We start from the raw sequence: 16,077 nt of genomic DNA on the forward strand, positions 1-16,077 counted from the left end.
CACTAAACGTGACAACATTGGAGCACATAAAAACCCAGGTGTCAAATGTCATTTCGAAAATAATTGACATTAATTCAATTTAAACAGTCATGGTCCCCTGCAGGCTTTGTCTCGTTGCATCGATAATCTGCTAAATGTAGAACTAGTTACAGTAAAATGCAGGTGTTGGTGTTAAAGGACAGTATGCTGCTGTACGCTGATTACTTGGGATTCAACTTCTGGGTTACTAGCCACCTGAAGTTGCTGCTGTGCCACCAGGTCTGTGGAGATACTGTAGATTGGCACAAATACATTTCTGCGCTTTGCCTAAAGTTGCAGTAAAAAGTATTCTGACTTAAAGTATTGTAAAACCTTGTACTGTGGCCTGTCGTAGCTGAATCAGAATGAGTTAGGTAACATGGATAAATAAGATGTTTTATTTATTTTCATAATATGCTTATATGGAGAAAGTCACTTGGGGCCCAGCGAGGGGAGAGGTCAGGCTTGTCTTTTACATGTTTGGTAAAAGGCAGAATATCAGAAAGGGAGAAGTCAGGTTTGAACATTGTCTTCATAATGAATATATCTGTGAAACCATGTAAAGGGCTCCAGTATGTATGTACTCCAGTCACTCCCTCATTTTCCCATTGGGGGGAGGAGTATGGCAGTGTCTGGAACCATTGTATGTCCCCTCTGATGTTGCACTTATCTTGAGATATATGTATATATAGTATATGACCTAGAGGCTCACTCCTCTCCGGGAGTTTGTCCAGGAGGGGGGTATTTGAGATGGGAGTATCTAGAATTGACAATTGATATATGCCATTGGATGAGGTAATGTTATGGTAATAGGCAGTACCAAGAACGAGAAGTAGAACCTCGTCTTAGAGAGCAAATTGAACGATAATTTATAGCTAATGCTATCTGGCTATGAGATACCCCTCTTTCAAGTAAAATGCCCTTTCTGAAGTTCCTATTGTCTGTGGTTCGTTCGTCATTGTGAGTTGAGAGGGGTGGATCTTTGCTATAAAAGATCTCAGTTGCCATTATGTTGACACTCTCAGAATTAATTTATAGACACTGAATTGATCTGAGAGTCAAAGGCTATGGTGAAGCTCATATTATTAAAATATTAAGTTTAAAGTATAACTCTGACTTGTGTGTGTTTTGTAAACTCTCCTTATTTAGTAATACAGGAAATTACCACGACAGACCACAATTTGAAATCGGCCTTAAATGTAATTTCAACTCATAACCTTTTGGTCGCTAGCAGCCTGAAATGTCCTGCTACACTGCAGCTACACCAAAATATCTTTGAGCATGAAAGAGATAATGCCACAGCCTTATTGGCAACCATGATAAAAGCTGCCCAGAATCAAGTAAATAACTGTCCAATTATCACCCCCAACAGACAACTAGCAGTACTCAAGGACACTTGAAGTATAAAATAACTTGCGAAATCATGGTTGGGAGTGCATCAATGTTTCTGCAGTGGTACCAGTTAACTTGCAACATCTTGGCTGTGAGAGCATCAATGTTTCTGCAGTGGTACCAGTTAACTTGCAACATCTTGGCTGTGAGAGCATCAATGTTTCTGCAGTGGTACCAGTTAACTTGCAACATCTTGGCTGTGAGAACATCAATGTTTCTGCAGTGGTACCAGTTAACTTGCAACATCTTGGCTGTGAGAGCATCAATGTTTCTGCAGTGGTACCAGTTAACTTGCAACATCTTGGCTGTGAGAGCATCAATGTTTCTGCAGTGGCACCAGTTAACTTGCAACATCTTGACTGTGAGAGCATCAATGTTTCTGCAGTGGTACCAGTTAACTTGCAACATCTTGGCTGTGAGAGCATCAATGTTTCTGCAGTGGCACCAGTTAACTTGCAACATCTTGGCTGTTCGAGCATCAATGTTTCTGCAGTGGCACCAGTTAACTTGCAACATCTTGGCTGTGAGAGCATCAATGTTTCTGCAGTGGTACCAGTTAACTTGCAACATCTTGGCTGTGAGAGCATCACTTGCAACATCTTGGCTGTGAGAGCATCAATGTTTCTGCAGTGGTACCAGTTAACTTGCAACATCTTGGCTGTGAGAGCATCAATGTTTCTGCAGTGGCACCAGTTAACTTGCAACATCTTGGCTGTGAGAGCATCAATGTTTCTGCAGTGGTACCAGTTAACTTGCAACATCTTGGCTGTGAGAGCATCAATGTTTCTGCAGTGGCACCAGTTAACTTGCAACATCTTGGCTGTTCGAGCATCAATGTTTCTGCAGTGGCACCAGTTAACTTGCAACATCTTGGCTGTGAGAGCATCAATGTTTCTGCTGTGGCACCAGTTAACTTGCAACATCTTGGCTGTGAGAGCATCAATGTTTCTGCTGTGGCACCAGTTAACTTGCAACATCTTGGCTGTGAGAGCATCAATGTTTCTGCAGTGGTACCAGTTAACTTGCAACATATTGGCTGTGAGAGCATCAATGTTTCTGCAGTGGTACCAGTTAACTTGCAACATCTTGGCTGTGAGAGCATCAATGTTTCTGCAGTGGCAACATCTTGGCTACCAGTTAACTTGCAACATCTTGGCTGTGAGAGCATCAATGTTTCTGCAGTGGTACCAGTTAACTTGCAACATCTTGGCTGTGAGAGCATCAATGTTTCTGCAGTGGTACCAGTTAACTTGCAACATCTTGGCTGTGAGAGCATCAATGTTTCTGCAGTGGCACCAGTTAACTTGCAACATCTTGGCTGTTCGAGCATCAATGTTTCTGCAGTGGCACCAGTTAACTTGCAACATCTTGGCTGTTCGAGCATCAATGTTTCTGCTTTGGCACCAGTTAACTTGCAACATCTTGGCTGTGAGAGCATCAATGTTTCTGCAGTGGTACCAGTTAACTTGCAACATCTTGGCTGTGAGAGCATCAATGTTTCTGCAGTGGTACCAGTTAACTTGCAACATCTTGGCTCTGAGAGCATCAATGTTTCTGCAGTGGTACCAGTTAACTTGCAACATCTTGGCTGTGAGAGCATCAATGTTTCTGCAGTGGTACCAGTTAACTTGCAACATCTTGGCTGTGAGAGCATCAATGTTTCTGCAGTGGTACCAGTTAACTTGCAACATCTTGGCTGTGAGAGCATCAATGTTTCTGCAGTGGCACCAGTTAACTTGCAACATCTTGGCTGTGAGAGCATCAATGTTTCTGCAGTGGTACCAGTTAACTTGCAACATATTGGCTGTGAGAGCATCAATGTTTCTGCAGTGGCACCAGTTAACTTGCAACATCTTGGCTGTGAGAGCAACAATGTTTCTGCAGTGGTACCAGTTAACTTGCAACATCTTGGCTGTGAGAGCATCAATGTTTCTGCAGTGGTACCAGTTAACTTGCAACATCTTGGCTGTGAGAGCATCAATGTTTCTGCAGTGGTACCAGTTAACTTGCAACATCTTGGCTCTGAGAGCATCAATGTTTCTGCAGTGGTACCAGTTAACTTGCAACATCTTGGCTGTAAGAGCATCAATGTTTCTGCAGTGGTACCAGTTAACTTGCAACATCTTGGCTGTGAGAGCATCAATGTTTCTGCAGTGGTACCAGTTAACTTGCAACATCTTGGCTGTGAGAGCATCAATGTTTCTGCAGTGGCACCAGTTAACTTGCAACATCTTGTCTGTGAGAGCATCAATGTTTCTGCAGTGGCACCAGTTAACTTGCAACATCTTGGCTGTGAGAGCATCAATGTTTCTGCAGTGGTACCAGTTAACTTGCAACATCTTGGCTGTGAGAGCATCAATGTTTCTGCAGTGGCACCAGTTAACTTGCAACATCTTGGCTGTGAGAGCATCAATGTTTCTGCAGTGGCACCAGGTAACTTGCAACATCTTGGCTGTGAGAGCATCAATGTTTCTGCAGTGGCACCAGCAACAATGGTGGCCCTCTCCAAGCATTTGGGAATAGCAGACTGGGATAGGAATTGATTGAATATGACCGTAGACACACCAGCCAGCTGATCTGCGCATGCTCTGAGGACGCGGCTAGGGATGCCGTCTGGGCCGGCAGCCTTGCGAGGGTTAACACGTTTAAATGGCTGCGGTGTAAAACATTTAAACGTGTTAACCCTCACACCATTGTTCCTGTTCCCAAGAAAGCTAAGGTAACTGAGCTAAACGACTATCGCCCTGTAGCACTCACGTCCGTCATCATGAAGTGCTCTGAGAGACTAGTCAAGGATCATATCACCTCCAGCCTACCTGACACCATAGACCCACTCTAATTTGCTTACCGCCCCAATAGGCCCACAGACGATGCAATCTCAATCGCTTGTCAGTTAGATATTGTAAAAGTCTCAAAAACGTACTCGCAAAATGTTGCCAGTAACTTACAGGACACTTGTGGCCACTAACAATCTTTCCAGTAACCTACTGTCTTCATTGATTCAACTGTTGACAACATGCACCTTACTTGCTGATTGGCAGCAGTAGCCTAACAGAAGATTGCAGGCATGGCTTATTCTAGATGTGGCTTTCAGCCAGCTCTATTTGGTCTCCCATAAGAGGGGATGTCATCCCAAATAATGTGCTCTGTTCATAAGCATTAAGCTTGTACACTGTCAGTTCTGCAGAACACTTGTTTAGGATAGGGGGCAGTATTTTGATGTCCAGATGAAAAGCATGCCCAAAGTAAACTGCCTGTTACTCAGACCCAGAAGCTAGGATATGCATACAATTGGTAGTTTGGATAGAAAACACTCTAAAGTTTCTAGAACTGTTAAAATAATATCTGTGAGTATAACAGAACTGATATGGCAGGCTAAACCCCGAGGACAAACCATCCCCCCCCAAAACAACAATTAAGCCTACCACTATTTTCAATGGCTGTCACCTTTATTATAAGGCCAGGTCCTCCCAGAATGCAGTTCCTAGGGCTTCCACTAGATGTCAACAGTCTTTAGAAAGAATTTCAGGCTGGTATTTGGACAAATGAGCCACAAATTGTAGTTTTTCTAGGTGGCTCCCATTTTGGCTTTAATGTTTCCAAGTGCGTGAATGAGAACGTGTTCTTTGGTATTTTTCTCCGGTAAAGACAATAATGATTCTCGTCTTAAATTTTATTGTTTATTTACGTATTAGGGTACCTGAGGTTTGATTACAAACTTTGTTTGACTTTGTTTGGAAAAGTTTATTAGTAACGTTTGGGATTCATTTTGTATGCATTTTGATGGAGGGAAACTGGGTGGATTATTGACTGAAGCGCTCCAGCTAAACTAAGTATTTATGGATATAAAAAGGACATTATCGAACAAAAGGACCATTTGTGATGTAACTGGGACCTTTTGGAGTGCCAACAGAGGAAGATCATCAAAGGTAAGGCATTTATTATATCGCTATTTCTGACTTTCGTGTCGCACCTGCCTGGTTGAAATATGTTTTTCATGGTTTTGTATGCGGGGCGCTGTCCTCAGATAATCACATGGTGTGCTTTTGCCGTAGAGCCTTTTTGAAATCTGACACAGCAGCTGTATTAACAAGAAGTTAAGCTTTATTTTTGATGCATTACACTTGTGATTTTATGAATGTTAAATATTTATAATATTGTAGTTTGAATTTGGCGCTCTGCAAATTCCCCGGATGTTGTTGAAGTGTCCCGCTAGCTGCACGCCTTTCCCAAAGTGCTTTCAAGGCTAACGTAAGGGCATGTGATACAACGAACCACACATTTTATTTATAGCTTGTCACTGTGTAATTGTGATACCTGACTATTAGGTCTGTGAGTGTGATGGATCAGCTACGGTAAGTTGTGATTTTAACAATAACCCACATGTAACTAGTTGACAGTAAGTTACTGAAATGCAAATGTAAACGGCTTGTGAACCAGCTGCCACTAAGCTACTTGCCTGGTTAAATAAAGGCAAAATTTAAAAATTTAAAATAAAACTGGAAGATGCACAATAACAAAAGACTGTAGAACTGAAAATGTAAAAAATGATAAAACCACTTAAACTGATACAACATTTCCATTGATGGTTGACACTAATACTACATATTTTAATCCAATGCCCCCAAATATGCTAATGAGCCCCCACTATAAATGTATTATCTTGGGTAGAAAAACAGTACTATTTTACTCGATTATACCGCACATGTATCTGTGAGTTCCTATGTATAGGTGGAACTGGGTTAGAGCTGTCAAATACTACCGATATTATAACTGAAGCAGAAATTGGCTGCACAGAGCGGCATTAAGAGAAATCCCATGCGGTCTTGTTTTCAAGTTGGAACACTGGAATGTGATGTAATCTACACCTCGATAAAACTGATCGAAATCCTATCTTTAATGATTTTAAATTTGAGTGTCCTTATTTCTCTACAGTCTACACTTTCTTGTTCTGAACATCTAACTCGAGTAGGATGGGTGTGGCTTCATGACAATGAACACACGAGCTGCCACTCACCAATTTGACGGCTCTAGGGCACTTAACAGCTCTAACGCTAACATGTGTTTATGCCGCATCTGATTGAAATTAGGCCTTAATGTCAAGTGACCCTGAGCACTGCTACTTTTTAGTTGTTGTCAGATAATTCGCACAATTATTGACTTGATTCCGGGCAACTTTTAGCAAAGTGCAGAAATGTATTCTTGCCAATACATCTGTGGCCAATCACTGTCATCACCACACTTGTGAAGCAGGAAATTCAGATTGCTGTCATCTAAGAGGTTGTGAGATCAAATCCCAGGTGTGGTTGCATCCCAAGTGTGGGAACCAATGTTGAAATCAATTGCATTTTAGTTCCAGTCAATTCAGAAAGTAAACCTATATCAAAAGTATACTATAAGTTGAAATGCAATTGCAAGTGAGTTATGCCAAGTTAATTTGCAGAACGGGTCAACAATTACCCAAGTGCATTGTGATTAACATAAAAAAAAATGGGAGAACTTGGTTTTAGAACATGTCACATTACAAGTGACATTTCACATTACATTTTCACATGAGAAATCGTCTGAAAACGTGCTTTTTTTAAACAAAAACACGTTTTCACATGATTTTAATTGTGCACATTTTTGGACACTTTACATGTAACATTTGTCTGCATACAAATATTCCAGTTTAAGCTAGCTATATCTAGGTTTTTTGGCATTGGATGCTTCTCAATTCACAGCCTCCCAAAAATCGCATATGTGTTGAAAGGAGACAGAGCTAGAACGGAGTTTTTCAGACCACGAGACATCCCAAAAATCGGTCTTCTGACAAAATCATCTGTATTGTCCGAACGGTTTGGCCTATAAACTATTATGACCCCTCTATGGAAGGATGAGACTCTCACAAACACGTACATGTCGGTTGTCCACAGGCCTCGCAAGACTTGTCTGAAGGTCCCCCGGTACGTTGAAGAAAATGTATGGAAGTCTGGAGACTGTTTAGTGCCAAAAATAAAGGGTTGAATACATACATTTATATTATACCTGAGACACTTCAAAATAAACTTCTGTTTGAGGAATTCTAAATTCCTATATGTTTTGTAGCCAAAACCAAATTCGCACTCTTTCTATTTCATTAATGAGTTGTAAATTCATCAATTATGCATGAAATAGATCGAGACCAGTCTTAAAAGTCAGGTAACAGCGTTTATTACAAGAGAGTACTGAAGCAAAATACAAAGAACCTTACATTTTAAAGAGACAACATAAAATGACATCATCAGTTTCTCACACCCTCTCCGATCCACACAATAGCGCAGTGTCTTCAGTTCTGGAGATCTTCTTCTACTCCCCTCATAAAACAACATTCCAATCTGTCTAAAAGATATATCATCCCTCTCCCTTAAACCCGCAAGGTACAGACAATTCATTCGTTTTTACTTACATTTTCAGTAACAGCTTAACCAAGAACCCATACATTTCATACCATAACATAATAGTATTAGAATAAATGGTTCTAATTAAAAATGTATACATAATTAATCATTTCAACTATAATTTCCTCCAACAACTTCCTTTAGTTTTTTATGCGGGACTATCTGTTGTTCCTTGTAGTAAGTCAGTTATTCAATATGTTTGTATGAACTAACAGCAGTAAATCCAAAACCTATTTTTTCATCAAATATTTTTTACATCTATTTTTTGATACGTCAAGGGGTCTTAAAATTCAAAATCAAATAGCTAAATGATCCTTTGTATGACCTTCTTAAAACAATTCCATATAGCTTAGTAAAAATCCCTCTCTCGGCTTAGACAGGGTTTAGACTGTTATGGGTGAAGAATATTAGAACACTCAGTTGAAGTGGGAAGTTTACATACACCTTAGCCAAATACATTGAAACTCAGTTTTTCACAATTCCTGACATCTAATCCTAGCAAAAATTCCCTTATTTAGGTCAGTTCGGATCGCCACTTTATTTTAAGAATGTGAAATGTCAGAATAATAGTAGAGAAGATGATTTATTTCAGCTTTTATTTCTTTCATCACATTCCCAGTGGGTCAGAAGTTTACATACACTCAATTAGTATTTGGTAGCATTGCCTTTAAATAGTTTACCTTGGGTCAAACATTTCGGGTAGCCTTCCACAAGCTTCCCACAATAAATTGGGTGGATTTTGGCCCATTCCTCCTGACAGAGCTGGTGTAACTGAGTCAGGTTTGTAGGCCTCCTTGCTCGTACACGCTTTTTCAGTTCTGCACACACATTTTCTATGGGATTGAGGTCAGGGCTTTGTGATGGCCACTCCAAGTAGGCTGAACTGTCTACAGAAAGTATAACAGCTGCTTTGCACTGATATTCAACTGCTGAACAGTACTGTGAAAGGAAAGGAATGAAGGTATATTAGACCTGCACATACATTGTAGTACAAACAATGTCAGAGCCAACTAAGCGTTAAACCTATATGTTCAATCTCTATCTTAATCTGCAGTACCTTCCTAACATCACCCACTGTCACTTCTATTACCTACAGTTTGGAACTCAGACACACAAATTGGTCTCTGCCAAGCCATTTGACAAAAGCATGAAACAATATAAAAGGTCTCTACACACAGGGCACTTACACTTGATTGGGGCCCAGGAATGTGACTGGTTCTTAACTGTTAATCCCTCAAATGCCTGTGAGAGCAAAGCTGCTTGCTGGGCAACCTGTCTGCCGACACCTCATGCATGCTGGGTAAGTATGCTCATAACACATTCCCCTGACTCAGTCGGTGGTCGGCCCAGCGGCTTGGTGTCCGGTGCTGGTCCGTTAGGTCCACCCAGTTGGACACATTTGGCCCAGCTGGTTTTGTAACCAGAAATGTTGTTAAATGTTGCCACCCCATTTGCTTTGTTATACTCATCTTTGACAGATTAAATGCACCCTGCAAGCAGCTTTGCCCTCACAGGACTTTTAGAGATTAACAGTTAAGAACCTGCCATATTTTGAACAATCCTTTAGCTTTTCTCAAACTAAGTTAAGACATGTATCACAGGCCTTGATGGCAGGCCTACACAGACATGTATCACAGGTATACATTGCATCACAGGTATACATTGCCAGCAGCATACCACCCATCATAGATTGCTTTTGAAGCTAAGCAGGGTTGGTCCTGGATGGGAGACCAGATGCAGCTGGAAGTGGTGTTGGAGGGCCAGTAGGAGGCACTCTTTCCTGTGGTCTAAAAAAATATCCCAATACCCCAGGGCAGTGATTGGGACACTGCCCTGTGTAGGGTGCCATCTTTTGGATGGGAAGTTATTAAACGGGTGCCCTGACTCTCTGAGGTCATTAAAGATCCCATGGCACTTATCGTAAGAGTTGGGGTGTTAACCCCAGTGTCTTGGCTAAATTCCCAATCTGGCCCTCAGACCATCATGGTCACCTAATAATCCCCAGTTTACAATTGATTCATTCATCCCCCTCCTCTCCCCTGTAACTATTCCCCAGGTCGTTGCTGTAAATGAGAACGTGTTCTCAGTCAACTTACCTGGTAAAATAACAGATACATTTTTTAAAATTGTGTCATATGGTCCATTAGAAATACATTTTAAAAGTATTTTTTAGCATACTTTAGCATATTAGCGTGGACATCTGTGAACACATCAACGCTATTTTCTCAAAGTCTTTAGGGACTATTATTAGGAGGGAATTTTTTCCATTAGAAGATTTTTTGCTAAACTATTTTTTTCTACATTCAAAAGTTTTAGAACACCTTCTCATTCCAGGGTTTTTCTTGATTTTTTAAAACTATTTTCTACATTGTAGAATAATAGTGAAGACATCAAAACTATGAAATAACACATATGGAATCATGTAGTAACCAAAAAAGTGTTAAACAAATCAAAATATATCTTATATTTGAGATTCTTCAAATAGCCACCCTTTGCCTTGATGACAGATTTGCACACTCTTGGCATTCCCTCAACCAGCTTCACCTGGAATGCTTTTCCAACAGGCTTGAAGGAGTTCCCACATGTGCTGAGCACTTGTTGGCTGCTTTTCCTTTGCTCTGCGGGTCCAACTCATCCCAAATCATTTCAATTTGTTTGAGGTAGGGGGATTGTGGAGGCCAGGTCATCTGATGCATCACTCCATCACTCTCCTTCTTGGTCAAAAAACCCTTAAACACCCTGGAGGTGTGTTGGGTCATTGTCCAGTTGAAAAACAAATGATAGTCTCACTAAGCCCAAACAAGATGGGATGGTGTATCGCTGCAGAATGCTGTGGTAGCCATGTTTGTTAAGTGTGCCTTGAATTATAAATAAATCAAAGACCGTGTCACCAGCTAAGCATCCCCACACCATAACACCTCCTTCTCCATGCTTTACGGTAGGAAATACACATGCGGAGATCATCCGTTCACCCACACCACATCTCACAAAGAACCAAAAATCACCAATTTGGATTCTAGACCAAAGGACAAAGTTCCACCAGTCTAATGTCCATTGCTCTTGTTTCTTGGCCCAAGCAAGTCTTTTCTTCTTATTGGTGTCCTTTAGTAGTGGTTTCTTCGCAGCAATTCGACCATGAAGGCCTGATTCATACAGTCTCCTCTGAACAGTTGATGTTGAGATTTGTCTGTTACTTGAACTCTGTGAAGCATTTATTTGGGCTGGTAACTCTGATAAACTAATCCTCTGCAGCAGGGGGTAACTCTTCGTCTTCCTTTCCTGTGGCAGTCCTCATGAGAGCCAGTTTCATCATAGCACTGGATGGTTTTTTGCGACTGCACTTGAAACTTTCAAAGTTCTTTAAATATTCTGTATTGACTGAACTTCATGTCTTAAAGTAATGATGGACTGTCGTTCCTCTTTGCTTATTTGAGCTGTTCTTGCTATAATATGGAGTTGGGCTATCTTCTGTATACCCCCCTACCTTGTCACAACACAACTGATTGTCTCAAATGCATTAAGAAGGAAAGAAATTCCACAAATTAACTTTTAAGAAGGCACACCTGTAAATTGAAATGCATTCCAGATGACTACCTTATGAAGCTGGTTGAGAGAATGCCAAGAGTGTGCAAAACTGTCATCAAGGCAAAGGGTGGCTACTTTGAAAAATCTCAAATATAAAATATATTTAGATTTGTTTAATCTATAAATTTAGTGTGATGTCTCCACTATTATTCCACAATGTAGAAAATAATTTTAAAAAATAAAGAAATCCTTCAAACTTTTGACTGGTACTGTGTATATATATATATATATATATATATATATTTCTGAGCTTTCTTATTTCTCCTAGATATAGGACAAACACTTCCAAACCGTGTTTCTTCTTATTTATTTTACGGCTGTCTTTTGTTGCCATTTATGAATTTGTTATACAATGCGTTTCTATGGCCTATAGTAGTAAAGGCCAAATTCTATTTTTTCTCAAATATTTTGAATACCTAAAGAGGTCCTAAAATTCCAATTCAAATAGCTAAATAATCCATAGAATGACCATCTTATAACAATTCCATGTGTCTGAGTGCTGTCCTAAGGCTCTATGGGGTTGGTTTCGGATATTGATCTGAACCTCGAACAGCTGGCCGAGGGGGACTCTTCTGTTGTTTCATCTCTTGACGTTGTAGGGTTGTGTGATGAAATGTTTGGGGTTGAGGGTGCTTTTTTCAATTCGAATAAGGAGGGGTATTGGCCCAATTCTGCTCTACATGTGTAAGGGTGCGTGCTGGTGGCAGGGAAGTCAGGCGCAGGAGATCGAACTTGGTATAAACGGGAGCAGTTTAATAAGTGCTCAAAAACTCAGAAAACCAAAATATACACACGAAAAACAAGTGGGTACAAAACCCGTCGCACACCAGAACATAACTTGCACAATGCTTACAAGCAAACAATCACCGTCAAGGAGAATGAGGGGGAACAGAGGGTTAAATACACAACATGTAATGAATGGGATTGAAACCAGGTGTGATACAAGACAAGACAAAACCAATGGAAAATGAAAAGAGGATCAGCGATGGCTAGAAAGTCGGCGACTTCGACTGCCGAACACCGCCCGAACAAGGAGAGGAACCAATTTCGGCAGAAGTCGTGACAACATGCAGTATTTTTATTGGATGTTTGTACCATTTGGTAAATTCTTTATTGAAAACCGTGCTGCCTTATAGAGCAGTTGCTTCTATAACTGATTGGAAAAGGTTGAGCCAGATCCTAATTGGAATTAAGACTTGAATGTTTCTTTTAATGGCATAGAATGCTCTTCTTACTTTCGCTCCCATCTTGTTCACAGCCATGGAAACAATGCAGAGCACTCCCTCCCCTCCCCTCCTGGGTGTGGTGTGTGTGTGTGTGTGTGTGTGTGTGTGTGTGTGTGTGTGTGTGTGTGTGTGTGTGTGTGTGTGTGTGTGTGTGTGTGTGGAATAGAAATGTGTAAGGGCTTTTGTAACGCCGGTCCTCAGTACCTCCACTGCCACCAGCTCACAGAATAGGGGCTCAGGCTCAGGGGGTAGAGAGAAGGAGGGGAGAGGTCGAGAGAAGGAGGAGAAAGACTCAGCTGTTTGTCAGAGACACACAGGAGGAGAGAGGAGCCTCAACTCAGGTCAAGTACTATAACATATATCCAGTAGAGGAGCCTCAAGTCTAGTACTATAACATATATCCAGTAGTGGAAACTCAACTCAGGTCAGGTACTATAACATATATCCAGTAGAGGAGCCTCAACTCAGGTCAGGTACTATAACATATATCCAGTAGAGGAGCCTCAACTCAGGTCAGGTACTATAACATAAATCCAGTAGAGGAGCCTCAACTCAGGTCAGGTACTATGACATAAATTCAGTAGAGGAGCCTTAACTCAGGTCAGGTACTATAACATATATCCAGTAGAGGAACCTCAACTCAGGTCAGGTACTATAACATATATCCAGTAGAGGAGCCTCCACTCAGGTCAGGTACTATAACATAAATCCAGTAGAGGAGCCTCAACTCAGGTCAGGTACTATAACATAAATTCAGTAGAGGAGCCTCAACTCAGGTCAGGTACTATAACATATATCCAGTAGAGGAGCCTCAACTCAGGTCAGGTACTATAACATATATCCAGTAGAGGAGCCTCAACTCAGGTCAGGTACTATAACATATATCCAGTAGAAAAACCACATGATTTCACATGTTGAAAATCACATGATTTCACCTTACATTTTATGTGAAATCATGTGAAAACACGTTTTGGAACACAACGTGATCACGTTTTCACATGTGTCGTTTAATGAAATCACATGTTGCTTTACATGTTATCACATTATCTTCACATAAGATCACATGTGATCACATGAAAACATGTTTTTGGAACACTTCCCGTGTTCACATATGACATTCATATGGTTTTTCCATAACGGTGAGCCAGCTGAGATGCAGTGTGCTGTCCTGTGTCTGACTGGATAGGATGGGTGATTCAGCAGAGGACAGAGCGAAGCTGATCAGCCAACAGGAACTGTGTGTCCCTGACAAGCACGCCACCAAATGCCCCTGCTGTTCCACACTCAAGGTTCTTCATGATGCTTTAAAATGCACACGCACAAATTTGCATGCACTCTGTCTGCCCACGCATCCACACATGCACATGTAACCGGTGTGAAATGGCTAGCGGGGTGCGTGCTAATAGCGTTTCAATCGGTGACGTCACTCGCTCTGAGACCTTGAAGTCGTTGTTCCCCTTGCTCTGCAAGGGCTGTGGCTTTTGTGGAGCGATGGGTAACGGTGCTTCGGTGGGTGACTGTTGTTGATGTGTGCAGAGGGTCCCTGGTTCGAGCCCAGGTAGGGGCGAGGAGAGGGACGGAAGCAAAACAGTTACACACACACACACACACAGACACGTGTGAACATATGCACTCACGTCGTTCCCATGCAGACACACACAGACAAAAAAAACATTGGCAAGCACATTCATACAGACAAAAAGACAATAATGTGTTTGTCAGCAGTACATCGTGGTCCTGTCGTCCGCCTCCTTCTCCAAGGCTCTGTCAGGGAACTACATGAAGAGTGCCATCACTCAGAGAGACACCTTGACCTGTCCAGCTCTCTCATCGGACTCAAAGATGGCAGCTTTGAGATGGGTATCAACAATAACATTGAGTTGCTTGAGAATTCATGTAGTAAAAACCAGATACAGACTACAGTATGGTCCATTTTTTTGTGGTTCAATCAGTCTGCTCTCAATACTGTCCAGTTTAATAGTTGTTCCTATTAATTGATTGACTGGCAGTTTGTCCATAACTTTACTGTCAAACCCCTAGCATTGTTTTATGTGCTGCTGTGTTGTGGTAGTCTGGAATCCAAACTGATATGCTCTTTTTAGTAAAAAATCTTAGCTTAAATGTGCATTTCCAGACTACTGTAGTGTTGTGGTTTCTTGCAGGTAACCTGATGTTCCTGGCTGTGGTCAGCCATTTTGGGGCGAAGCTGCACCGGCCCAGGCTCATTGCTATGGGCTGTTTCCTCATGGCTGTAGAATCCTTCCTCACAGGCCTGCCACACTTCTTCATGGGACGGTAAAAACAACTGAAATACTGGTTAAACTTGTACTTGTAGAGATACTCCTATACAGATGATAGTTTCACTTTAGAAATAAAGAAATCTATCCAGTTGTTGATTAATTCATCTCAGTTCATTTAGAACTAAAGTGTTGCGTAATTGGTCAGGTGTTTGACTATGCTTTGGTGCCATACATGTTAAGAGTTGGGATTAAGAGACGCTATAACGAGGAGCTCCACCTTCTCTCTGTACAAGTTACGGGCAAGTCCACAGGCAAGTCCATGTCCCCTCCCCTTTCAAAATTCGAAAGATGCCAACACAAAATAACCAGTCAAAAAAAAACACAAAAAAACATGGGGACTATTGCAGAGCGATGGCCCACGCATCCCATTCCTTCCTGACAGATTCGACCTAACCAGTTATGTTTACGTAGACTGACATGCCCGGGATCCAGATGGAGCCATCTTTCTGACAGGACCACTCACATCTGAGAAACATCTTCACCTGTCACTGCCACTATAATTCTACCTTCCTGCAGTAGTCTCGCTTGGCCTGACTTGTCGAAGGCTGAACTAGCATGAAACTTTACTTTCAAGACTATTTCTGGAACTACAGATGCCACTTGGCTTTATGGGCAACTGTGGTGCAATGTACAAGTTGTACAGTATATGCATAATCCTGAATAAAGGAGGTATGCTGTGTACCTGTGTGTCTCTGTAGGATTCCCTCTGTAGACTGTGTGAGGGACTCCAGCTCCCACATGTGGATTAATGTGTTCCTGAGGAACACTCTGGGGGGGATAGGAGAGACCCCCGTAACCCCACTAGGCATCTCCTACATTGACGACTTCGCTAAAGCTGAAAACTCTGCTTTTTACATTGGTGAGTTAATTCCAAAGTGGAAGCCACTGTGTGTGTGTGTGTGTGTGTGTGTGTGTGTGTGTGTGTGTGTGTGTGTGTGTGTGTGTGTGTGTGTGTGTGTGTGTTTGTTTGTTAACCGTAAAATGAGCGTGTGTCATGTATTCTAAATACGTCATGACTAGGTTTGCAAAATGTCATGACGAGGTTTTGCAAAAACCAAAAAAGGGAATGAATAGAAAGTTCCAGGAGTTTTGCGACCCGAGTCATGACATATGTAACTGAGTAGATAGGGCTGCAGG

The 16,077-nt window shown here is 41.5% G+C and overlaps 1 protein-coding gene across 1 annotated transcript; it reads left to right on the forward strand.

The window, feature by feature from the left end:
• Window positions 1-13,827: 13,827 nt before the first annotated feature.
• Window positions 13,828-14,957, forward strand: LOC115106089 (solute carrier organic anion transporter family member 1C1-like). Its single transcript, XM_065008399.1, is given in 4 exon segments — window positions 13,828-13,929; window positions 14,363-14,435; window positions 14,438-14,500; window positions 14,803-14,957. Coding segments are annotated over 4 exon segments (375 nt in total). The 3' UTR covers window positions 14,940-14,957.
• Window positions 14,958-16,077: the final 1,120 nt, after the last annotated feature.

The sequence above is a fragment of the Oncorhynchus nerka genome, linkage group LG23 (genome assembly GCF_034236695.1).
Source record: "Oncorhynchus nerka isolate Pitt River linkage group LG23, Oner_Uvic_2.0, whole genome shotgun sequence".
NCBI lineage: Eukaryota > Metazoa > Chordata > Actinopteri > Salmoniformes > Salmonidae > Oncorhynchus > Oncorhynchus nerka.